The 23,928-nt window shown below is 54.0% G+C and overlaps 8 protein-coding genes across 8 annotated transcripts; 6 read left to right on the top strand and 2 right to left on the bottom strand.

Annotated features, from left to right (window-relative positions):
* Positions 1 to 888: 888 nt before the first annotated feature.
* On the top strand, positions 889 to 2,260 carry CORC01_13814 (guanine nucleotide-binding protein alpha-2 subunit; the record flags this gene model as incomplete). Its single annotated transcript, XM_022625430.1, has 5 exons — positions 889 to 1,006; positions 1,077 to 1,300; positions 1,384 to 1,541; positions 1,598 to 1,856; positions 1,916 to 2,260. 5 exons carry the CDS (start codon positions 889 to 891, stop codon positions 2,258 to 2,260), a joined length of 1,104 nt encoding a protein of 367 aa, XP_022468073.1.
* Positions 2,261 to 4,526: 2,266 nt separating this feature from the next.
* On the top strand, positions 4,527 to 5,519 carry CORC01_13813 (carbon-nitrogen hydrolase; the record flags this gene model as incomplete). Its single annotated transcript, XM_022625429.1, has 1 exon — positions 4,527 to 5,519. One exon carries the CDS (start codon positions 4,527 to 4,529, stop codon positions 5,517 to 5,519), a length of 993 nt encoding a protein of 330 aa, XP_022468072.1.
* A 1,984-nt stretch (positions 5,520 to 7,503) lies between these two features.
* On the top strand, positions 7,504 to 10,151 carry CORC01_13812 (uncharacterized protein; the record flags this gene model as incomplete). The annotated part of the gene is made up of 5 exons (XM_022625428.1): positions 7,504 to 7,777; positions 7,848 to 8,260; positions 8,356 to 9,061; positions 9,121 to 9,679; positions 9,761 to 10,151. 5 exons carry the CDS (start codon positions 7,504 to 7,506, stop codon positions 10,149 to 10,151), a joined length of 2,343 nt encoding a protein of 780 aa, XP_022468071.1.
* Positions 10,152 to 12,453: 2,302 nt separating this feature from the next.
* CORC01_13811 (SCP-2 sterol transfer family protein) lies at positions 12,454 to 12,971 on the top strand (the record flags this gene model as incomplete). Its single annotated transcript, XM_022625427.1, has 3 exons — positions 12,454 to 12,469; positions 12,549 to 12,749; positions 12,808 to 12,971. 3 exons carry the CDS (start codon positions 12,454 to 12,456, stop codon positions 12,969 to 12,971), a joined length of 381 nt encoding a protein of 126 aa, XP_022468070.1.
* Positions 12,972 to 13,421: 450 nt separating this feature from the next.
* Positions 13,422 to 13,574, top strand: CORC01_13810 (uncharacterized protein; the record flags this gene model as incomplete). Its single annotated transcript, XM_022625426.1, has 1 exon — positions 13,422 to 13,574. The coding sequence occupies one exon, from the start codon at positions 13,422 to 13,424 to the stop codon at positions 13,572 to 13,574; it is 153 nt and encodes a 50-aa protein (XP_022468069.1).
* A 1,060-nt stretch (positions 13,575 to 14,634) lies between these two features.
* On the top strand, positions 14,635 to 18,156 carry CORC01_13809 (RanBP1 domain-containing protein; the record flags this gene model as incomplete). The annotated part of the gene is made up of 1 exon (XM_022625425.1): positions 14,635 to 18,156. One exon carries the CDS (start codon positions 14,635 to 14,637, stop codon positions 18,154 to 18,156), a length of 3,522 nt encoding a protein of 1,173 aa, XP_022468068.1.
* Positions 18,157 to 19,044: 888 nt separating this feature from the next.
* On the bottom strand, positions 19,045 to 19,848 carry CORC01_13808 (uncharacterized protein; the record flags this gene model as incomplete). Its single annotated transcript, XM_022625424.1, has 1 exon — positions 19,045 to 19,848. The coding sequence occupies one exon, from the start codon at positions 19,846 to 19,848 to the stop codon at positions 19,045 to 19,047; it is 804 nt and encodes a 267-aa protein (XP_022468067.1).
* Positions 19,849 to 20,875: 1,027 nt separating this feature from the next.
* On the bottom strand, positions 20,876 to 22,737 carry CORC01_13807 (uncharacterized protein; the record flags this gene model as incomplete). Its single annotated transcript, XM_022625423.1, has 5 exons — positions 20,876 to 21,129; positions 21,204 to 21,299; positions 21,361 to 21,501; positions 21,568 to 22,123; positions 22,192 to 22,737. 5 exons carry the CDS (start codon positions 22,735 to 22,737, stop codon positions 20,876 to 20,878), a joined length of 1,593 nt encoding a protein of 530 aa, XP_022468066.1.
* Positions 22,738 to 23,928: the final 1,191 nt, after the last annotated feature.

The following is a 23,928-nucleotide window of genomic DNA, read 5'->3' as shown; positions in this document are numbered from 1 at the left end:
TCTCTCACCACCTCGCTAACCCCCGTCATATCATCCCGCTTGGTCATCGCCAGCGACTGACAGCCTGTGTGTCACGTCTCGTCTGGCCTCAGCTCTGTTCCTGTTCTCTCACCTCCTTCGTCGCCTTCTTTCCTTTCTCCAATTCCTGCGCTAGCCCGTTAGTTCTCTCCCCAGACCCGCCATTGGCCTCGCTGGGCAGCAAAAACACCACAAGACTGAGCAGGAGTATTAACATTAGCAACCCGCAGCCCACCGGGCGTCCGCTACGAACGCCCCCAAAAGTTTTAGCGTTTTTGTTTTTCTCTAACCTGCCAGTGGGACTTCTAAAACCGACAAAAGCTTCCTCCGCCCACTCCCGTCCCATTCCTCAAACCTCAACTGGTGGACAGGCAGGCATTGAATTCTTCTACCCACGCCGTCCGTCCTCGCCGTCGCTCCGTCGCCTTCGAGACATTTCTCCCCCCTCCTCCTCCTCCGCCGCCTTGTCTGCGTCATAATTCTTTGCGATCCGACTCGATCCTCCATCGTGGCCTGGCCAACCTTGAGCTCTTCTTGTCTTCGTCTGATCTTGGCCGATCTTCAACGCCCTCGGACCATTGCGAGACCGTTCCCATCCCACCTGGGCCTCGACGCGAATCTCAATCCCCTATATTCTTTCTCCCCGGAACTAGCTGCGCGCATTTCTTCTTCCACCTCGTCCTCGTCTTAGACCGTTGTCACCTCCACCGGTCCGCCTCCATTGATTGCTTCGCGCTCTCTGCCCACGCTTTTTCTAACCGAGTGGCCGCGCTACTTTCATTTCTTTTCCTCCTCAACACCTGTTCAGCGTCACCGCGCCGGCATCTCGTGCACCCAGTCTCCACGGCGATAAACGTCTTTCGAGCCAACATGTGCTTCGGGGCCCGAACAAAAGATGACAGCGGCGGTGCTCGTTCGCGCGATCTCGACCGCATGATCCGCCAAGATGAAAAGCGCCTGTCAAAAGAGGTCAAACTGTTGTTGCTGGGTATGTCGACGCGATCGCCAACTTGCGCGATGCACCTCTTCGTGCGCTGACTTTCTTTTCATTTGGACAGGCGCCGGAGAATCTGGAAAATCTACAGTTTTGAAGCAGATGAAGTTGATCTACGCACAAGGCTTCAGCAAGAACGAAAAGCTCGAATGGAAGCCAGTCGTGTTCAACAACATTGTCCAATCATTCCGTTTGATCCAAGATGCCATGACCGAGATGGGAATCGAGTTCAGCAACCCTGAAAATGAGGCAAGTCGACCCCGATATGCTCCTGGTGACGTTAATTGCGTGCGACAATCTCGAGACATGCTGTCGCTGTCCATGCATGCGATGATGAGAGCGGCTCGGCTAACACATGGTGTCTCTTATAGAAGCACATGGCGCATATCCTGGTGGAACACGAGATCAACGCCCAAGATCCTCTTCCGCGCGATTACCTGCAACCCGTCAAGGAACTCTGGGTCGACGGCGGTGTCAAGCAGGCCATTGCAAAGGGCAATGAGTTTGCCCTCCACGACAACCTCGCATAGTGAGCATACTGCCGCACCAGCTGCCCCTTCCAGACCCCATCGCTGACCGACGTAGCTTTTGCGATGATTTAGATCGAATTTGGGACCCGAGCTACGAACCTACAGACCAAGATTTACTGCGCTCAAGACTGCGAACTACGGGCATCACCGAGACAGTCTTCGATCTGGGTCAGCTGACGTACCGCATGTTCGACGTTGGTGGCCAACGTTCAGAGAGAAAGAAGTGGATTCACTGCTTCGAAAATGTCAACTGCTTGCTCTTCCTCGTTGCTATCAGCGGTTACGACCAATGCCTTGTCGAGGACAAGGACGGCGTATGTGTACCCGCATCATCTCGTTCTATCACTGTCAGAACTAATCAATATTCCAACAGAATCAAATGAATGAAGCGCTGATGCTCTGGGAGTCGATTGCCAACTCTCACTGGTTCACAAAATCTGCCCTCATCCTTTTCCTGAACAAGATGGATCTCTTCAAAGAGAAGCTGCCTCACAACCCGATTACATCGCACGGCTTCACTGATTACCATGGTCCAGCCGAAGACTGGAAGTCCGCCAGCAAATACTTTTTGGACAAGTTCCGCGCCCTCAACCGCAACACTGAGAAGGAAATCTATGGACACTTTACGAACGCCACGGATACGAATTTGCTCAAAATCACCATGGGCTCGGTCCAGGACATGATCATCCAGCGCAACCTGAAGCAACTGATACTATAAGGCAGAGCCTTCAATGATTGGGCCACCTACCTGGCCCAGATCAATTTCAACACCCCACCCCACGGCATGCATGAAACATGCCATTTCTAATTGATACCCGCGGCCTTTGTGTCTTCTCCAAACTCAACACGGCCCCGCCCGGCGGCGTCAATCGTCCAAGTTGGTTGCCATTTTTGTCGAAATCGTCGTATATTTGCGATTACGCACTTAGGCCTTCTGGTCGCGAAACATTGGCGATTCCATTGAGGACGCCGGCACCGATATGGATGTATATTACTCCACTTCCTTTGTGTCTAATTTCTCGTCATCTATTGTTCATATGGAGGCGTTGGTCTGAACAGAGAGTTTCGCAAAAACATGTGGCTGGATCACTCAGCTACTTTTTTTGCATATTATTGCCAACACACAGCGGTTGTTGGGACTGCTCAGCCGAGGCCAGCAGAAAAACAGTAAACAAGCCACTGTGAGTGGTCACAGCTACAAGCTTCACAGGTAGAGTGAGGTTTGTGGAAGGAAAGGCGGAGCAGGTTGCGAAGTGTGGTTCGGTTCGTATGAGACGAAACGAATGCAAAGGGCGAGGCGGAGCAGAATTGGATTCGCGTATGATGGATTGATACCTAATCAATTGTTTCAAGCTTTGCTGCTCATGTTTGGGTCAGAGAGGAAACGACATGTGAGTGGATTGTGCTGCGAGGCGGAAGCGTCACGCGGCTGCAGAGCAAGCAGAGCAAGCATTTGTCTCATTTGAAAGAGAGAAAAAAATCAGATAAAACATGTTAAAATCATCTGATGACCGCAATGCTCATGCTTAAAAACAAGGGTAACTTTGCTCGATGGAGTCTATTTCCGGTCGAGCCCCCGATGCCTAACGCCCATTGCATTGGAAACATCAGCATCGATTTAAACCTCTAACAGTAGGAATGGCATCTTCCCGACCCGGTGACATGGGTTGAAGTATAATGGATTAATGGCTTTCTTCCCTGTCCTCTGCCATCTATACGCGTGCAGGGGTTGTCCCCCACTAACTCAGTCAGCCTCAGTCCTAGGCAGTGTTGGACTGTCGTGCAAGGTATGGTTATGTGTGGTATCCCCCAAACATAAGCTTACAAAAGCGGCGTTTCACGCCGGGGGGAAAGCTGATTGACCGGACGAACGTCGACAGTGATGAGAGCCAGGCAAAGCAAGGCAGGCTGCCGAAAGCTAGGATTTAGGAGGGCTGGAAGTTGAGTTGTGCAAGCTGGCTGATGTCTCTGTTTCGGTCGCCTACCCCCAAGCCAGAGCCTGTGTGTTTTTTTTTTTTTTTTTGCCAAAGGTAAAAGAACGACGACGGCGGTGGTTGATGGTGAACGAGCAAGACGAGCAAGACAAGTTTACCGATTGCTTGGGTCACCGTTGGCATGTGTGTGACTGACTGTACTGTAGACGGATTCGGAACTAGGATATTATCCTTTGGGGGGATGGTTCAGCTTGCGTGCCACGGCACGGTTTACCCGGGGGCCGTGGCGCGCGTAGATCTGAGTCTTCTTTGTCTTGGCACATTGTTGCCCATCTTTCTCAAAGTAAGGCTGGTCTTGAATGTAAGTTCCCTGGCCTACGTACCCAGACCTCGGTTTGTGGCTGTAAGCACATTCATCGCACCAGGGCAAGGTTGAATGGCCGGACGATGGGCATCTCTCTGCGTTTGCTTTCGGAGGAGGTTAGACTTGGCGGATTGCCTTTGCCCTTGGGTGTTGTTCCAATTCTGAAATGATGGCATTCGAGGGTTTGAGGCATCAGAGATCGTGTTTTCATTGCTTGGGTGGTGGTCACCAGATAAGTCAAAACGTGGTGGCAAGCAAGGATCCTTCATGGTCACGGAGTAAGGAATCTCCAAGGAGACTAACAACTGAGTAGCGGCGGTCGACACGGGGGACGTAAAGGCCGATCGGAGCCGGGCCGAAGCAACCCAATTTCCCGATGGCGGATCGGACAATTCGGCGCATCCAAATCAGTATTCGTACTGTATCATATGGTGAAAAACTCACATAATCGCACAGTGTAACATGTCAACATTAGCCGAATCTCGGCAGGGATGAGCTCCGACAAGCAAAGCCCGTCACGGCAGCTACCCCGCCGCTATCGTCATTCCGGCCCCCCCTCCCCCACCACCGCTCGTCGTCTCCAAATCACGCCCCGCTATCCAACTAACCCACCACCACCACCATAATCAGTGCCGCACCCAACGTCACTCGTCCCCGGGCAGCCCTCAAAACCCCCTCGACGTACAATGCGCTTCGCCCTCCGCACCTTGCGCACCCTAACATCCTCCACACTGAACCCTCGCGCCCACCGCCTCGTCCCCTTCCGCAACATGGCCACCACCGCAGCAGCAGCAGCAGCATCCCCGGTGCTCAAGAAGCCCGTCAAGCTGGCCTGCATCCAGCTCGCCTCGGGCGCCGACAAGGCCGCCAACCTCGCCAACGCCCGCGCCAAAGTCCTCGACGCCAGCGCCGCCGGCGCAAAGATTATCGTCCTGCCCGAGTGCTTCAACTCCCCCTACGGATGCGACTACTTTCCCAAGTACGCCGAGACGCTCCTCCCGTCCCCGCCGACGCGGGAACAGAGCCCCAGCTTCCACGCGTTGGCGGCCATGGCGTCGGAGAGCGGCGCGTACCTCGTCGGCGGCTCCGTGCCGGAGCTGGACGCCGAGACGGGGAAATTCTACAACACGAGCTTAATCTTTTCGCCTGCGGGTGCGCTGTTGGCGACGCATAGGAAAGTGCACCTGTTTGATATCGATATCCCGGGCAAGATCACCTTCAAGGAGAGCGAGGTGCTGAGCCCCGGGGACCAGGTCACGGTCGTGGACCTGCCCGAGTACGGACGCATCTCGGTGGCCATTTGTTACGATGTGCGGTTCCCCGAGCTGGCGGCCATTGCGGCGCGGAGGGGTTGCTTCGCGCTCGTGTACCCGGGGGCGTTTAACCTGACGACGGGTCCGATGCACTGGCGGCTGCTCGGCCAGGGCCGGGCGGTGGATAACCAGATTTACGTGGCCATGTGTAGTCCCGCGCGGGACTTGGGCGCGACGTACCACGCGTGGGGCCACTCGTTGATCATTGATCCGATGGCGAACGTGCTTGTCGAGGCGGAGGAAGGGGAGAGTACTGTTGCGTGGGAGCTGGATAATGTCAAGATTGAGGAGGCGCGGCGGAATATTCCGATCAACACGCAGAGGAGGTTTGATGTGTATCCCGATGTCAATCAGGGAGAGGTTTGATGATGGGGGTGTGGATGCCGCGCTGCTTGATGTAAGAGAGGTGATTGGGGAGGAGTGTTCTAGCTGGTGAGGCAAGATACGATGCATATAGAAAGGGGGGCCCATGTAAACCATTGTGGTGCATACAAAAAGCGTCGAGTTGGACGGGAGGAAGTCAGGTTAGGTAGTACATTCATCATATTTGCTGTTGAGTACGACAATATTTTCTCCGGTACGTCACGGGGACTGAGGTGTTCCATCGTTGTTGATCCTCGGCAGCTTCATTTTTATCAGTCTGCAAGGAATAAAGCATGGAAACAAGTGGCCACAACGGGCTTTCGCTGTTGTGAATTCAGCTCTCAATTCAGAGCCACCACAAACCCTGCAGAACCATCACTCGAATATTGAGAATCCTCATAGGTCAGGCTTTTTTTCTGTTTGTGTCTTTCACGCAAGATAGAGGAATAGGAACAAGAATGGCCACCTGTCACGTTTGCTTAGATCCCACGACAAAGCCATTGGCCTGTCGTTATTCGCATCGACCGTGCCTTTACCAGATGAGTGAGAAACTTGCTTGAATATGTTTTTTGACTCTTGGTACCATTGATTGACGCACATCTTTTCTATCACATCTTGTAATGTATCGACAAGAATGTGCGATTAGGGGACTTGAGATACAAATATAGTACACAGGGTCGACCATGATCTCGTATGAAGCTTGCGCATGTGGTGAGGTTACCTCAGGTCTGGACAAAGTTGGGGAGACTCAAGAGGCCGTTCGAAAGCCGTCAAATCGGAAACAGTCAACAAGCCGTAGGGTCGTACTCCCAAGATAGGATAAGCCAGGAAAGCATTCACAACTCCACGATGTGAGGTGGTCAGGGCGGTCAGCGTAAACGAGCAGACAGCTCCAATGGGGCAGAAAATGGAGCTGTCAAAATTTCAGTAGTGTACCCTCACGACTGGAGGAGAGCTGTACCATATGATTCGAAATTTTTCCAAGCTATCAATGGTTCCGCGGTGCCCCCCTATCCCCCATATCACCGAGCCCGAGCTACTGATTTGCGCAGTCTGACCAGGTACCCTACCTTGCCTAGGGTAGTGTCAAGTGTAACATCTCGAGACTATCTCTACCACCTTGATCCTTCCTTGTAAAGAGCGAATGCTTTTGAAGGAATTTCTTCTCCATCTTCTTAAAATAGCCTCTGGTCAACAACAAACCATTAGCCTTTGCCGGACTAGGTACGTGTCAAACTCATCACCGCTCAGCTCGCCGGGGACCAAGTTCTAGCTTCAAGGGATCGATCAATCCCCGCAATTCCGCATCGGCAGACCGCCGTCGAAGAACAAACAACCCCCCCTAACCCCCTGGTCGACGAAATTCTGGTGCCTAGAGCCTACTGCAAAGAAGCAATAAAAACCCGCAGCTACAGCCTACTAAGCCAGTACCCACGTGTCTCTCCGCTCCAAATTGGCTATTACACTTGCACGTAAGTAGGCTAGTGAGCCTCAACTAATCAGGGGTGTGGGAAGTTGGAACACACTACTGTGTATTGATTTATTAAGCATTCTCACATCAGCCCGATTTCTGTTCAAACGACCTTCATGAACTGTGTGCAGGCTGTACGACTGCCTCCAGCACATGTTTAGCTATGCTACCTCAACGTTCTCCCCTTGCGCTTGCGGCCGAACCCTTACTGCAACACGGGTTGCGGTAATGAGCGGGTTGGCGATTATTCATACACATGCAGGAAAAATAAAAGACACAGGGGTTCTGTTAGTGTGACTAGTGGCTGGATGGATTTGAGGATACGAATATTGGGTTTGATGTTGATGAGCAGACGAACAAGGGAAAGACAAAACCAAAAAAATTACCGAGCGGTCGATTCGCATGTCATTAAAGACTCCGCCACACCCCCGATCGATTGGTGACGAGAAACAAGATACAGAGTGTGGCTGTCATCTCCTCCGTCGGTCGAGGACTCGAAAGATAGCTCCGTCCATCATGAAACTGCTCCCTCTCCTTGCCCTCATGGGCATCGGGATCGCCCACCCCCACGATGCACATGATACTACTATTCTAGAGTCGAGACAACAGACGTGCTCCGGTCCCGTGGAGAGTAATCCGTCGACCTGGTGGCGCGCGGCCATCGACCACAATGGCACGGCGCCGACGAGCACGGACTCGACGTACCAGTACTACCGGACGGCGGTGCAGTACGGCGCCGACAACACCGGCGTCCAGGACTCGTCCGACGCCTTCAACTTTGCCATTGACGGTATGCTTGCTCGCACTCGATGCCCTCCCCCCCGGCCGTCTTTGGAAAATGGACTGAAGGCGCCGCACAGCGTGGAGCCGAACCGGCAACACCGTAACGACGCGCCCGGCGTACATCTACGTCCCTCCGGGCCGGTACCGCATTAAGAAGCCGATACAGATGCTCGTAACGACCTACCTCGTCGGCGACGCCCTCGACCCGCCCGTGCTCATCGCCGATCCGGCGCTCGGCACCCAGCCCGTCATCAACGGCTACGATTCCCACCAGGGGGACGGGTCCGCGACAAAGAACTTTTACATGGCGGTGCGCAATCTTATTATTGACACCACCGAGATCGGGGCGGACGTGCAGGCCGTTGGGGTCGACTGGAGCGTCTCGCAGGGGTGCTCGTTGACCAACGTCAAGGTGCGCATGCCGAATTACTCGAGCCATATTGGTGTTACTATGGCACAGGGTGGTTCGGGTATCTTGATTAGCGATAGTGTAAGTTTCGATTCTCCCTTTTGGTGTCGATAGCCTTCCCAGGTTTTGGGATGGGATGAGGCATCCCTTTTTCAAGGCTGACAATCGCCGCTCAGCAATTCGAAGGCGGTGCCATTGGCATACAAGTCAACGGCCAGCAGTACCAGTTCAAGAACCTCTCCTTCAACGGCTGCAACGTCGGCATATCAGTCGCCTCCATCTACGTCGCCGTCGTCCAGGGCGCCACCTTTGCCAACTGCAACTTTGGCATCGACATGGGCCGCAGCACTGCGGGCGTCGTCTCGGTCATCGACTCCAAGGTGGAGTCTTCATGCAACGCCGGCGTCAACAACCTCGTGACGGGCTCCGGCCAAAACTCGCTCGTCCTCGATAATCTGCAGGTCAGCGGCGCGACGGCGGCCGTCAAGTCCGCGAGCGACGGGTCGATACTGCGCAAGGACTCGGTCCCGGCGGGTCAGACCTGGGTCATGGGGTACGTGAACTCGAACAATCTGCAAAATGGGACGGTGTACCCCGTTGACCGGCCCGCCGCGCTGGTCTCAGGAGATCGGTATTTTACCGCGCCGCTGCCGCAGTATGAAACGTATGCCCTGGATCAGTTTGTGAGTTTGAAGGGCGATCCCCAGTACCCCGTGTATGGCGACAACAGCCACGACGACGGGCCCAGCATCAATGCAATCTTGCAAAAGTACAAGGGGTGCAAGATCATCTTCGTGCCCCAGGGTATCTACCGCACCGAGGAGACGATCTACGTGCCTCCCGGCACGCGGCTGGTTGGTGAAACGCTCAGCATCTTCAACGGTAGGCCACATCCGAACCTCTGTAGCCCCTTGGAATCGATTACTGAACCGTTAAAACAGGCATCGGATCACAGTGGTGGAATCCTGACGACCCCCAACCCATCCTCAAAGTCGGCAACCCAGGCGAGACGGGCATCGCGCAAATCACCGACATCACCGTGGAGGTAGCCGACGTCCTGCAGGGCGCGACCCTCGTGCAGATCAACATGGCCGGCGCGCGGCCCGGCGACGTCGGCATTTGGAGCAGCGTGTTCCGCGTCGGCGGCACGAAGCACTCGCTCACAAACACAAACTGCGGCGGCGCGGACCCGGGCGCGTGCAAGGCCGCCTTTGCGCTCATGCACGTCACGTCCACGGCGAGCGCGTACCTGGAGAACGTATGGGGCTGGGTGGCCGATCACTCGCTCGACGGCGGCGCCGCGCAGAACATTGCCGTCGGCAGGGGCGCACTTATCGAAAGCACCAAGCCCACGTGGCTGGTGGGCACCAGCTTCGAGCACTGCGTGATGTATCAGTACAACCTCCATAACGCCCAGAATGTGTACATTAGTCTGCAGCAGACGGAATCTGCGTATTGGCAGGGTGAAGGAACTCCTCAGAGAGCGCCCGGCCCGTGGTCGTGAGTCAACTCCCATCTCCCACAACTTCATGTCCTGAGTCCGAGATCGGCAACAGGTGGGCTAACCCTCTTCACGCGCAGCGTAAAACCAGCATACGGCGACCCGGATTTCAGTAACTGCGCGGTCCAGGGGCAGGGGAACAATGACCGGTGCTACCGGTCGTGGGGCCACTACATGACGGGCAGCTCCAAGGTGGTGATTCACGGCTCTGCGCTGTGGGTGTTTTTCAACAAGATGAATGATAATCAGTGGCAGAACGCCCAGTGCGAGAACACGGGTGGCAACTGCATGACCAACCAGGCCTACGCTGACGGCGCAAAGTCGACGTACTGGTTCGGCCTGAGCACCAAGAGCACTACCGCGCTGCTGTATGATAAGACGGGGGGCGTTATTTGGGAGGTGTTTGCAAGCGACAACGCTGGCGGGTGGGGAGGTGTAGTTGCCGTGTATCTACGGGACTCGGCGGCTTGAAAGTTGGGGACTGGCTGTGTGATATACCTTGAGGCAGTACCAAAAAGGCTTTCGTGTCGAGATTGGCGTGAGATTTGGATTCTGACATTCGAAACTCAAGGAAAGCCTCCCAGCCGCAGAAAGCTCTTGTATACACATGGACTCAGGTGCGCCTTGAGTGGATGTAGAAAGAATACTAGGATGGATATCAAGAATGAGTGGCCACAAAAGGTCCATTAACTCACCATTCAACGCTTTCAGACCAGGTAGTCTTCAGTACAGGCTTCTACAGCTCAAGGCCCCTGGTTGAGAGCATACACGGCCCCGGAGTTGGAGATAGGCAGTGGCAGAAGCGCTGCCTGGCAGTTGTAGAAGAGTCCTCTTCTCAGCTCGGCCGTCTCGTTCGTCAAAGTGGACACTTTTTTTCTCCCATCCGGTTCGACCGGTAGGCTCGGAAAACGTTTCGAGCATGGCGTTACAACGTACCCACTGACGAGAAGAACTTATATATATGAAATGGTATTTGAGAGATGATTCGCTGCGACTTGGGGCTGCATCGTGTATAGTCGCTAGCGTGGCATTGACTTGGGGTTCAATGCCAAATATGGTTTGGTCAACGGATCTGCATCGGGAGGCAGACGCTCATCCTGAACTTCAGACAGGTGTTTGCATGCTGTGGCACCAATGGACGAAGGAGACCCGTCTCGACGCAGCACCTTGGTGGTATATCCGTATAAACAGGACGAAAAGCTAGGTTCAGAAGAACTGCTAAACTCCCGAAACGTTGATCAACCCGTGCGAGGTCTTTCAGCCTCTTTGATGGAAGCTTTGAGCCGAGGTCCCCCTTTGTGCCTGGATCTTGGTGCGTGCCCAACCTTTGTTGTCACGCACTACCTACCGCACTCGGACTCGTTCTCGTCGGTGCTGCCTAATTTGGAGGAAGGGTTTCTGAGGGGCCCAAATTGACTTCCCTCGGCTGCTGTCAGATAGGAGAGGAAACCAGAAAAACAACTTGGGACGAATGTTGGGATCTGCAGCATCCAACTGACCATCCATATGGGGGGTCACGATCAGAGATCGTGGCAAACCATCAGGGAAGCAAACCATGAAGAGAGTCCGAATGCGGAATGCAATTCGCTTCCTGTAGCAGTCGTCTGAAGTTTGTTTGGGGAGAGAACGAACCACAGAGTCGGGATGTCTTGCCTTTGTCTGCTCTGTTCTGTCTCATTTGGACCTTTGATCAACCTCGACCGACTCTTTTTTCCCTCGTGTTTCCCTTCTGGTACCTCGGTCTCTGCGAGACATGACGAATGCTAGCTGGACCGCACTGAAGACCGGGAACTGTTCCCTGCCGTGTGTAACTGGAGACTCATTGTAAGGCAGTGGCTCGCTAGGACCGGGACCAGATCCGTGACAATGATGAGATTAGCGTGTCTATGGATCGTCGTCATTCATCAGTGCCGGTACCAGGTAAGACTCGAACCATGCTGTGGCGTCGAGGTCGTCGGGAGTGGGCAGGGCGAGCTCGAGCATAACGAACACACCAAGAACTCGGTGGCGTCGTGGCTGGGGTACACCGCTCGCAGTCGACGAACCGGTATCGATGATGGAGCTTCCAGAACCCAACTGTCAAGGTCGATGACAAGTGGTGAAGGACGAATAAGCTGGTCGCTGCTACGCTACGCCGCTTCTGTCCCGCTGTGGCGCCGCCCGTGCTCGGCGCGGCTATGTCCGCCTACCAAGTCCATGAATTTCTCAAGATACCTAGGAAAAGGTACCTTAACACCCCAAGGAAGGTAAGGTAGGTAAGGTGAAATACGAAGCGAAGCATCCATGGACCGCGGGTCTCCGTTCGCGCTACCACGATGCGTCTCTTCAGCGGCCCAGTGCGCTGGAAGTTAGTGGGTGCGAAGCGTATTCCCCCAAGGCAGACTATGTGCAGGGGTAGGTGCATTGGATGCACCTGGCTGGGGTCGGGTTCCTTCCATTAGGTGGACCATGGGGAGCTGGGTTCCACTCTTTCTTCTCTGGGGACACCCGCGGGCACATGACGCCCTGGTAAATCGCCGAGGTTCACATGCGACGACTGAGCGTCATTGCTGCTTAGCTTCCCTCCGCCTCCGTTTCTCTATTTCTTTATTCCTCCGTCCGACGACCCCCAGCCTCCGACGCACGGCTCACCGTTAACATCTTTTCCCAGTATTTAAACTATCCGGCTATCCCCCCGCGTTTCGGTAATCTCTCGCGATCTATCACACTTAGCTGTCAATCTTTCAACTATTTCGAACACGTTTTCACCAAGTATACCTATCCTATAAGCACAATGGGTCTCACCAACGGTATGTTATATTCCATCGAGGGTCTACGTTTCGGTCTCAACCGCGTTCAACGCTGACTGTTTCCCCCCCAACGCTGTAGACAAGTTCCCCTCCTCGGCCGCTTTCGACGCCATCAACGATGCGCTTGGCTCCAGTGAGCCCGACCGCAAGGACGCCATTAAGCAGGGCAACGCCGTCTTCGCCTTCACCCTGAAGAACTCGGCCGGCGAGACCGACAGCTGGCACATTGACCTCAAGGAAAAGGGCGCAGTCGGCAAGGGCGTGGGCACGAAGCCCACCGGTACGTCACTCGTGCGGCGCTGTTCGTCCCATCTAAATCACTTCTAACCTCGACGCAGTCACATTGTCTCTGTCCGACTCCGATTTTGGCAACCTGGTCCAAGGCAAGGCCAACGCCCAGAAGCTTTTCATGTCCGGCAAGCTCAAGATCAAGGGCGACGTCATGAAGGCCACCAAGATGGAGCCTATTCTGAAGAAGGCCCAGTCCAAGGCCAAGTTGTAAATACGTCGCAATGGAAATTTTGTTGTCGGTAATACCCTGTACCATAACCTACCAGTTGGGCCAGTGATTGGTGCTGGCCCTGGATGCGCGCCAAACGTAGCGTTGCCGTAGGGAATGAGACTATGATCAATCAACAACCACCTAAACAGGCAAACGTCGCAGTGAAATGAACGAAATACTGATTGGTGAATTGTGGCAAACTCGGTAATTCACACTTAGATTCTGGTGATATCGTACGCTGCGGGAAAAGCATGTGACAGCAGGGCAGAGACGATTTTCACGGCGTGACAATCTAAAATGTGTATATATGCCTACAAGTCCTGTGACCATGGGAAATAGCGCAGATCTACCCCAGAAAAGCAGTCCGGCACATGGCAGATGTTTACAACAGAGGTCCGATACGTTTGCTTCCGTGACTTCAACCGCAACATCAACGGTGCTGGACCTCAGATGGTGGAATTCCCGAGTATTGCCGGCCCGAGTCAGAAGACCCGTTTGGGGTCGGAGCATCGGCGCCGCCATCTTCACGTGCACTCTCCGGCCGTGGTGAGCCGGCTCCAACCACCGGTCGGTTGGACGCTACTGAGTGCAAGCCTGCGATGAACAGTCGACACCTCTACATAGGCGTACCCATGACCTGGAGAATGCCAGCGAGCAAAGTTGACTGGTTTCAACCTGGGCGACCCGGACAGCAGGATGCTGATACTTGTGAGTGACTCGTGAGCGAGATTGCCGTCCGGATTTGGGGGTAGTTTCCCCCTGGTTTCAGTATTGTAGTCGTGCCAGCCAAACAATTGTCTATTGGAAGTTGGTGCGCATGCAAAGGGGTCAGGAGTGCAGCCGACTTGAAGGTGTGTGTTGCACTCAAGCACTGCGCCAGTCTGGTCTGCTTGGTGGTAGCGTCAGCTTACTCAGCAAATGCTGAAGAAAGCCTCTGCCATCAGACGCTCTGTCGGAATCAAATCCATAGGGAGGCACGTGCCGCTGGTTGCCTTCCATTCTTTCCGTTTGTTCGACTGGTCGAAGCTGGAGCACTGTGACGCGGGACCTGAAGAAAGACCGGGTCTGGGGAACGCCCTAGGAAAAATCGCAAGCGCTGACCACCAACCAGAAGCGCCCCGTCGCAGTCGCAGTCGCACCTCGTACTTGCACTTCCATTGCGGCCAATTGAAGGCGGTGACGCTGGCCTGAGGTTCAGGGACGGCAGAAAACAGATCCACTCTTTCCCGACCGTGCTCGCGCCCCCTGCACCGTGGCCTGGTTTTTTTTTTACCAATAGCTGGCCCCGTCACCCGTCGCCCGGTCGAGCCACACCAAAAATCATCCAGCACCAAAATCTTCGAGTGGTTCTTCTAGCCAGACCACCAAAAGGCGTCTTTGATGCGCCATTCAGCATCAACTTCTTGATCGCTGCGCCATCGCGATCTGCTGCCGCCGATACTCCAACGTTCTTCGAGTTTTCTCCATCCAATCGCATCCATCATTTTGCAGTTGCTTCTCGCTGTTGCGCCTGCATTCCTTTCTTCGCCCGTCTGCTTTGTCTACGAATCCTACGTGAATCGAGACGCGACTCTTCCTCCGAGACCGAGTCGACCAGCAACCTATCCATCACCAACGACTAATTATAATCCCAAAATCGATTCTTTTGTCGTCGCACATCATCATGGACCAAAGAAACAGCACCCCGCGGCCGCGCCCGTCGCTCAAATTCGCGAACCGAAGCTATCAAGCGTCGCCTCTGAACCCGAACAAGCGACTGGGCACCCCCAAGACTGCTCCATCGCAGAGGGTCCTCAATCGCGACCCCGTGCCATCGAGCAACCTCAACACAAGCACTATTTCAACCGCAAGCAACCTCTTCCGTTCGTCTACCATCAGCGCGAACTCGGCCACTACATCCTTCGCCCCGAACCTGCCTACAAGCACCGCAAAGAAGGTCTTCGCGCCTGGCGCGACTCCGGCTTCTCAAAAAGTCTACCGAGAGACCATCGCCCAGGCGACCCCTCGGGGCATGGCAGCCAAGTCGACATCGGCCGAGCTCTTTCAGATGCGCATTCCCTCCCCGCCTCCTGAGCTGTCCGGCGAAGCGCTCGCGCGAGATATCCCCCCTGAGCTCGAAGCCAAGGGCACAGTGTATGCCGATCAGTACCTCAGCCACCTAGTTCCGACCGAGTACGATGACTTGCAACGTCGTCAGCTGTTTTGCGTTCTCGATCTTCGCCGCCTGAAATATGCTGCCAACGAGATATTCAACAAGAAGGATTGGAAGCTCAACATCATGAACTTTGCAAAGGAATTCGAAAAGAGCAGGAGCTTGATCATGCTCAGATATGGCCTGTACGAGTTCAAGAACGTCAAGCCCTCAGAGGAAGTTTTGAAGAAGTGGAGGACCGCACATGGACTACCTGAACCCGAGGAGGATGCTGCGGATGCTAGCCCTTCCAGGCAGACTACCCGTCCCAAGCGCAAGGCTGAAGACCAGCTAACCCCCAAGGACGCGGCCCTTTCGACCGCTTCGCCCAACAAGAACAACAAGAGGCGTGCTATGGACAGAGAGGAGCCAGAGCTTGCGACGCCGGCAACGATCAAGAGCACGAGAAAGGCAACCGTCGAGGACGAGTCGGAAGAGAGCCAGCCCAGCAAGTTGCAGAAGCCTACCTCGACGCCCTCGGCCACCAAGAGCATGTTTGAAAAGATTGCCAACAACCAAGGCCCCTCTTCGACGCCCAAGGCGACCCCCAAGGCTGCCGAGGCCAAGCCCAGCAGCCTCTTCGGAGGAGCATCGAAGCCCGCAAACAACGAACCTCCACGCTCCGTTTTCGAGAAGCAGCTCAAGCCTGCCCAGGCATCCAACATCTTTGGTTACTTGTCCGATGCCAGTTCTGCGAAGAACAGCGGTGTGGAGGCTGATGCAGAGAGTGAGACTGACTCCGATGACGAGGCGGAGCCCAGTGTTGCCGCTAGTGGTGGTGCCGAAACGCCGTTGGGCCAGCCGGCCTCCAGTCTCTTTGGTGCTCAGAAGCCTCTTTTCTCCGCTGGCCCCGCGACTGCTCCTACCAGCACTTTGTCGGATGCCCGAGAGACTACTCCTTCGGGAACTAAGAGTCTGTTCGACCGTGTGACCAAGGGCAACAACGGGCAGCCTCTCCGCGCGGACTCGGCTGAGCCGGTGCCGGCTCCTGAGAAGACACCCTTCGCCCCGGTCAAGGAGACTGCTCCAGCCCCGGTTAACGCTACGTGGAACCCCAACTCGCCGATCAAATTCAATACCAACCCTGCGCCTAGCAATGGACTCTTTGGAGCGTCTACCAACGGATCGAGCTCCATTTTTGGTGCTAAGCCTGCCACTCCTGCTGCCCCTGCATCCAATTTGTTCGGCGCTCCGAAGCAAGATGAGAAGCCCAAGGCCGGGAAGCGGTCTGCTTCCGAGGATGATAAAGGTTCGGAGTCAGACAAAGAGAACAGCTCCCAGCGTCCTGCCAAGTCACCATTTGGCGGCTTCTCCGGATTCCAGTCGAAGCCGTCCGAGGCGCCTAAAAAGGACGAAGCAGCTCCTAAGCCGGTGGCCGCACCAACTTTCGCGTTCGGTGCTCCCGCTCCCAAGGCGGACGAGGCCAAGCCCGCAGCTCAGGCCTCGAATCTATTTGGTTCTCAAGATAAGCCTGCGGGCTCTGTCATGCAATCGTCGACGCTCTTCGGCGGCAGCAAGCCTCAGGAAACACCCGCCGCCGAACCGGCTAAGCCCCTATTCGGCGCAAGCACATCGGGCACTTCGAGTTCTTTCCAGTCGAACCCTCTCTTTGGTGCCCCCAAGCCACCCGCGTCGGTCACCTCCAACCTCTTTGGTGCTAAGTCCAGTGACGAAGGTTCCAAGGGCCCCCAGACGGCTCCCGCACCCGCCGCAGCTCCTGCTTTTAGCTTCGGCGCCAGCAAGGCGAACGAATCCGCTGGCTCTCCCTTCGGTGGCAGCCCCATGAAGCAGGATGGCCCGCCAGCGAAGAGGCAATTCAACGCCCCTAGTTCGTCCGCACCGGCAGCCCCGTCTGGTGGCATGTTCAACTTTGGTGGCTCCCAAAGCGCAGCTCCCGCCAACCCCTTCGGCGGGGCTGCGCCTGCGCCTCAGACAAACGGTGGTTCCAGTGGTCCTCCAAGCTTCGGCTCTGGCGGCGGTTCTTCATTCACCTTCAGCGCTGGTGGTGGCGGCCAGAGTTTCAACAACCCCTTCGCATCTGCTAATGGCAGCGGCTCTGGTGCTGCCCCCGTGACCTCGGCCGGTGGCATGTTCAACTTCGGCGGCGGCGCATCTTCCGCTCCCTCCAACGGCTCTACACCATTCCAGTTTGGCGGTGGATCGTCCGCACCCGCGCCTGCGGCGGCAAGCAGCACTCCCTTCCAATTTGGAGGCGGCGCTCCCGCTCAGCCTGCTGCCTCGACTCCCACCTTCGCCTTTGGTGCCTCTAACGGATCTGCCAATGCCCAGGGGCCTGCGTCCCAAAAGCCATTGTTCGGAGCGTCAGCCTCGGCACCAACGAGCAACCTCTTTGGTGCCAAGCCTGCCCAGCCTGCCTCCGGCGGCATGTTCGGTAACCTGCAGCCCCCGGCGGGTGCCTCTACCACCGGCACAAACTCACCCTTCAACTTTGGCGGCGCCTCTAGCCTAGCTACGACTCCTGCCACAGGCACTCCCGAGCCAGCTGCGGAAGCCGACAAGACTGCTGCCGCTGGCGGTGAAGGCGACGATGCCGACGGCAAGCCTCACGAGCAACTCAAGCTTACCGAGGGTGGTCCGGGCGAGGAAGACGAGGAAATCCTCCATGACGTCCGGGCGAAGATTATGAAGTTCATTCCGGCCGGATCCGAGGAAGACAAGGATAGTGGCGATGATCAACCCAAGAACAAGAGCCCTTGGTCAACCAAGGGCGTCGGTCCCCTTCGTCTCCTGAAGCACAAGAACACTGGCGCCGTTCGCATGCTGCTGCGGGCGGAACCCCGCGGTCACGTTGTGCTCAACCGCACCGTCCTACCCGCTGAGACTTACAAGGCGGACAAGAAGTACGTCAAGCTCACGACGTCGAACGAGACGGGCAGCGGCCTCGAGACTTGGATGGTGCAAGTCAAGACGGAGGACTTCGCCAAGGCGCTCGCAAGCGCTTTGGAGACTCACAAGTCGGCCAACGCCAAATGAAGCATGATCGAAACGCAATGAAGGATTATGGAAGAATGTTATCGCGTGTTTTTATTCTTTGCTTCTTCGACACGGACGATTTATTCCCCAGTTTTGTTTTTCTTGGTCTGAGTCTATACTAGATGGAGACTGGAGACTGGAAGGAGAGAGAAAAGGAGAGCGTGTGATTGGGGGAAAGTGATGAAGCGGGATTCGCGTAGCGACAAAAAAGATAGGTAAGGCATAGCATTGCTCTTTTTGGCTCGGCGTTGGGACATTTGTTTGCTTTCTCTTTTACTTCTTTTCTTCACTCGTTTCTTCTCGAGACTGCCGTGTTCTCCTACCTTTTGGACCGGCCTTTCGAAACCGCGTTTAGGAATGGAGCTGAGAGCACTTTTCGAGGTGTGCCACCCCCGCGCTATGGGGAGGGCGGATTTGGGACAATGGGGAGAGCCAGAGGAGGATGACTCGAAAAAGTAACTGTTGTAGAATTCACATTGGGAGGAATAAGGCAATTGTAGTGCATTATCAAGGAATCGTGTACCCGACTTCATGCTTTGCTCTCATGTGACCTGTGTGATCTGATCGTGGCGATGCGAGTTGTAGTTCCCTCCACCCATTGAGAACCAGTACAGTCAACTGGCGGACGGATGAACGGCCTTTTTTTTTCAGATCTTCTTCAGCCATATGGACTTTGCTATACCTCTTGACTTCACTTTTTGTCCCCAAGAGAGAGTGTCCAGATTAGCTCACGGGCTCGGCCGTCTCGTTTGACAGACGGCATTGAAACAATGAGTCACAGATTGCATGTATCTTTGATAATCCCTGTTTATTTGTACTTTGCTATTCTGAGGGGAATACTTCTCAGAAACCACCGAATACTCATAGTAGTAATGACCTCCCTCCCCATTACATGCCCGCCTTGGTAGGCTCAACCTCCATTGTTGTAGTAGAGGTGGGCGTCTGAGCCGTGACCGATGGAGTCGCAACGGTGGTGAGGAGGCTCGTCTGCGTCAGGATGGTAAAGTCCGCGTTGCTCTTGGTGGGCTTGATTTGCTCCTCCTTCTCGGGGCTCGCAGTCTGGAGTGGCAAGGAGGGGCGGCGGAGGTTTCCGATGCTCTCTTTGGCGGCCTCGTCGAGGGGCTTGGCATCTTCTCCTCCCTTGGTCTCCTCGATGGCGTTGGACTCGTCTTCCTTTTCGCTTTCAGCGCCTACACGGCGGTTGGCGAAGGAAGTGGCGTCTCCGAATTCGTTGCTCTCCATGAAAGCGAGAGCGGCGGCGGCCCAGTCCCAGGCCAAAGCTTCGGTTGGAATAGCAGTGGAAGATGGTGTGGGAGCAATCTCTTCTTCCTTGAAGTCAGACTCGGTTTCCTTGTCTTTGACGCTGGAATCGTCCGCCTTGTTGTCCGCGTCACCCACGCGACGGTTGGCGAAGGAAGTGGAGTCTCCGAGAGCAGCCCTCTCAATGAGGGCGAGGGTGCCGGCAGCCCAGTTCCAGTCCGGGGTCTCGAGTGGGGCTTCACCTGTAGAAGAAGGTGCAGGAGCCACGATGTTGGAGCTTGTGAGGACTGAAGTGGTGGGGACTGAACTGGTGGTAGAGGTAGAGGTAGGGGTGATGGTGGTGGGAAGAGCCTCGACTGGGATAGCTACCGCTGAGGTTGCGGCGGCGAGAGCCAGAGTGAGGAAAGTGAGAGTAGAAGTTTGGGAAGGCATCTTGAATACTTTGGTTGTTTGTTTGGGGTTGTTCTGTAAGTTGACGATTGGTGGTTGGGTTGAGAGATGATCGATCAACTTGATGAAGATGTGTATTGTAATGAGATGGTTCACAAACAGAATCATGGTCTAAGGATGAAACTGGCCTCCTTTATGTATCTGATCGTGAGAGAATTTCCGGAGAAAGCCTTGAGAGAACCTGGGGGGCTCTAAGATAGGGTTAGCAAAGTCTCAGCAGTAACCGTGTCTACGTTGAACTCTACAAGTAGAATTTCAGGAACCGCTGTGGTTCCAGAAAACCGTTGCGGACGCCACAAGGGCCCCCGTTCACGTTGAATCATTTTCCGGGTAGACCAAAACGGTCCAGCCATGCCATCGCCACCTGTGGATTAGTTGCAGAGTCATACCCTTAACAAAGTCTATCGAATATACATCATGGAAGACAATGTAGTTAAGCCTTGGCATCTCAAGGCCTGGGGAGAAGAAGAACGAAAACAAAATCGCAAGTAAAATGGTGATTGCGATGAGAAAATGATGTGTTTTCATTGCTCCACATAAGCATCGTTGACAATTATCTGCAAAGAGACGTTCTCTATTTGCCTGCTTTTGCCGTCCTGGGGGTGTTTTTCTCTGTACAAAAAAGTTCAATAAGGACGCTGTCGCCAGTCAAGGACGCGCGAATGATTTGCAGGCATCAGATGCAGCAGAACGAACCCATGGGAATGCAGAGGTTGAAATAATAGCATGCGAGAGAGTATCTGCCTATCAGAAGTAGTGGAATTATATTCGTTATAGAATTTCCTTGGTACAAATGAATTGTCTATCGATACAAGGGTGGAATTTGATCAGGAGATTTCCGCGGTGCTAGCAGAGGTTCGAAATGGCAGGATGTTAAAGAGCGACGATCTTCTAGACTTTGAATCATGTTTAAAATTGTAAAATTCGACTTCAAGTCCTATGAGAAGGAAATATACTCCGACCTAGCCGCCCGCTATGTTCCCAGCCTCACGCACCTCATCTGGGCAACTCAGGGGACGGTCCTCGCAGACAACGGTTTACGCCTAATTCCCTCCACGACCGAACTCTGCTCTACCCTCGAGTGTCTTTGATCTTCTTGACCGTCCCCAATGTTTCTCAGACCTATGTAAATGATTTCATCCACCAAGTTCGTCGAAGAATCGAACCGTTCCTGTGCTCCAGGAGATGCCGATGGTGGCTTTTCGTTGAGCACAACCTTGTACTGATCGTCTATCCGGTTACCAACCCCAAGTTCGATGCCAACTGAAAGAGTTGAAAGTCAGTCATTGTGCCTTGACCCGCGACTGTCACATCGTCTTTTGATGGATGGAACTTACAGATGTTGTAGTAAATGTATTTGGATAAGACTGGAGCCCATACCAGAACCGCGACAACCTGGCCAAAAGTCCACTGCTTTTTGATGTGCATTGTTTCTCCGAACAAGTCAAATAATTGTCTTAATTTGTAGAAGAGAGAAAAAGCCATTGAGATCACCAGGAAAGACGGAGGATGCTTTGAGAACCGAAGCGGGCATCTGAATACTGCGCTCTGTAAGAGCCTGATTTGCCGAGGCCACCATCCTGCGCAGACGAGGAAGATGGAACAGATGATCGATTGTCAGAAAGATGATGATTGCTGTATAGAGGTATAAGTAAATAAATATGTCAGAAACGTAATAGTTACCGTCACCGGCCGGCAAACATGTTTGCAGAATACTCTGCTTTCCGCCGCAGGCCTCGTGTTGCCGGGACAGATCCGAATCGGAAGACGTCGGAAGCCTGAGTATCTGTATGATAGCGCAAAGGACATATACGATAACTGTGAGTATGAACGTGTACCACCAGTACATACCCCTCCGTTGCATGATGGCCTGCGTAATGAGGACCAGCAGCGTATTGGCTGTCGCGAAGACTTTGGCGGCACCGACGTCGACGCGGATGGCGAGAGACTCGCGGTTCATGATGATCATGGTCAGAGTCGCCGCTTCAATAGCCATGACGAAAAAAGCCTGGGTTTCTTGGAACTCGATCATTGTCGAGTACAAGGCTACGGAGAAACGAGTCGAGCGTAGACGCGTCAAGGTCAAGCGCAGGCGGTCCCTTTCGGTCTCTGAGCGCGTGTGAAGTCGCCTGACGCACCACCTGATTGCGCGCAGCATGCCGAAAAAGGTGGAAGAGTCAGGTTGGTGGGGGAGAAGACCGCAAACGATGAAGAACCAGATGGTCAGTACGACTTGTATGTAGTAGGATACGGCAATCTATGGTCTACATTAGCGATGGGGTCGATCATTCCCCCCCCTTTTCTCGGATCAACAGCTTGACTTACCCCAGGCCCAGCAATGTCGGCTTCCGGTTCCTTTTGTACCACAGAACACAAGTCCCGGAGAGGGTCCAAGACCAGATTCAGGTCATCCGCTATCACTTGGCTCTGTGTGAGCTTCGCGACGCGGGGATCGCACTCTCCCAAAGGATTGTTGTCGGTACAGGATTCTTCGATACAGCCAACAATTTGTCGGACGACCCGTGAGGCGTTGAAAGTCTTTAGAGAGCCAAAATTGGCTCTCTTATTCGCTTCATTGACGCTTTCGTCGATGGTGATGTTCTCATTCTGCACGAGAAACGCCGAGGTCGCGATTGCTGCGCAGCCGTACCAGTTCTCAGTGGAGAGCTCAAACAGAGCTTTCGGGTCGTAACAGTCTTTTTGTGCGTCGATTTTACTTTCAGCATCATACCACCAGTATGGAAGAGACACAGTGATGCTGGTATCTTCCGAGTTCTTTGCGTTATAGATGGAGTACAGGTAGTTAGGCCAACTCGGAGCGGCATAGTAGTAGTAAAGCCAGTCCATCTTCAAGACATGATGAACCGCCATTTTGAAATGCTTAATCGGCCTTGAGCTACGTGGTTATAACTCAGTCTTTTCTCAAAGCCCAGCCAAGACGGCGCAATTCGTAGAGAGATCGTCAAAGAAAGACCTCAGCTGTCCCTCACTCGACATCGCTGGCCCTGGTGTTTCCGACTGACGAGCCAGAAGTCAAAATCTCGAGATACCAGGCTGTCCAAACAACGACATTAAATATCAAAGACTTCAACCAGCGAAAACCGCGCCACATTCGGGCAGCTGCTACGCTCCTTCCAGCCCTCCTCGAGATGCGAATGTGGTCAGGCTGCGTGCTTATTTGCACATGTTGGGCGTCGCACGACGCATGGTCACAACCAATGGGCTTGCAAAGTAATATATGCAGAATCAGGCTGTGGGGTCCAAAAGTTGCTCGACCGAATTATTATTCTCAGCTGTCTTGAAACGTTTATTTTTGACAATATCTTGTCTTACCACCCAAACCGGGGTCGCCGTCATTCCAGGCCCCGCCCAGGCAGTACACAAAACCGCCGAAATTCCCTTGGATTGGCTCCTTCTTTTGTTTTACTCAATTTTCCTTGCTATCGCAGCTTGATTGACATCATAGAGTGATAAAACATTGTTGTATTCGACTACCCGAGGGACTCGTCGAGGCCATTGCTACTACGTACCCAACGTAGTACTCACGGAGGCTAATCCGAGTGGGTATTTGCCTTGGATTAGTAGAAGAACTTCAAGAAGACTCTGGAATCAACCTGTCCGGCAACTACGAGTCGAATTGAGTGTGCGCCGTTGTAAGGAGACTCATTGAGAGACGAAGTGCCTTGAGGCCTGCCAATGGGTACAAGAGGACGCTGTCTCACTCTGAATCAGCCTTACTCGACAAACTGAACTCAAATCAAGTCGTCATAGGCCCCCAGCTTTCGTGTTGTATTCCGCATCGAATATCTTACTCTAGACAGACAACAGCCCGCGAAGATAGTTCTTTGGAGGGGGAATCATAGCCACCACCAAGATGAAGGCAGTGTCGCAAGGGTTTTTTGATAGTTTTAAAAAAGTTACACATCCTTCAAAATCCTATGATCTGTGTGCAAGCATCACAAGTGACTTGAATCATGAATGAATGCCCACGGGACTAATGGTATTTGATGTTACATTCTATATAGGTGGTCTCTCCAACGCAATCAACCACGTCCAAACATC

The sequence above is a fragment of the Colletotrichum orchidophilum genome, assembly GCF_001831195.1.
Source record: "Colletotrichum orchidophilum strain IMI 309357 chromosome Unknown Scaffold_215.1, whole genome shotgun sequence".
NCBI lineage: Eukaryota > Fungi > Ascomycota > Sordariomycetes > Glomerellales > Glomerellaceae > Colletotrichum > Colletotrichum orchidophilum.
The sequence above is the reverse complement of the archived record's forward strand: the minus strand, read 5'-3'. Positions and strand labels throughout refer to the sequence as shown.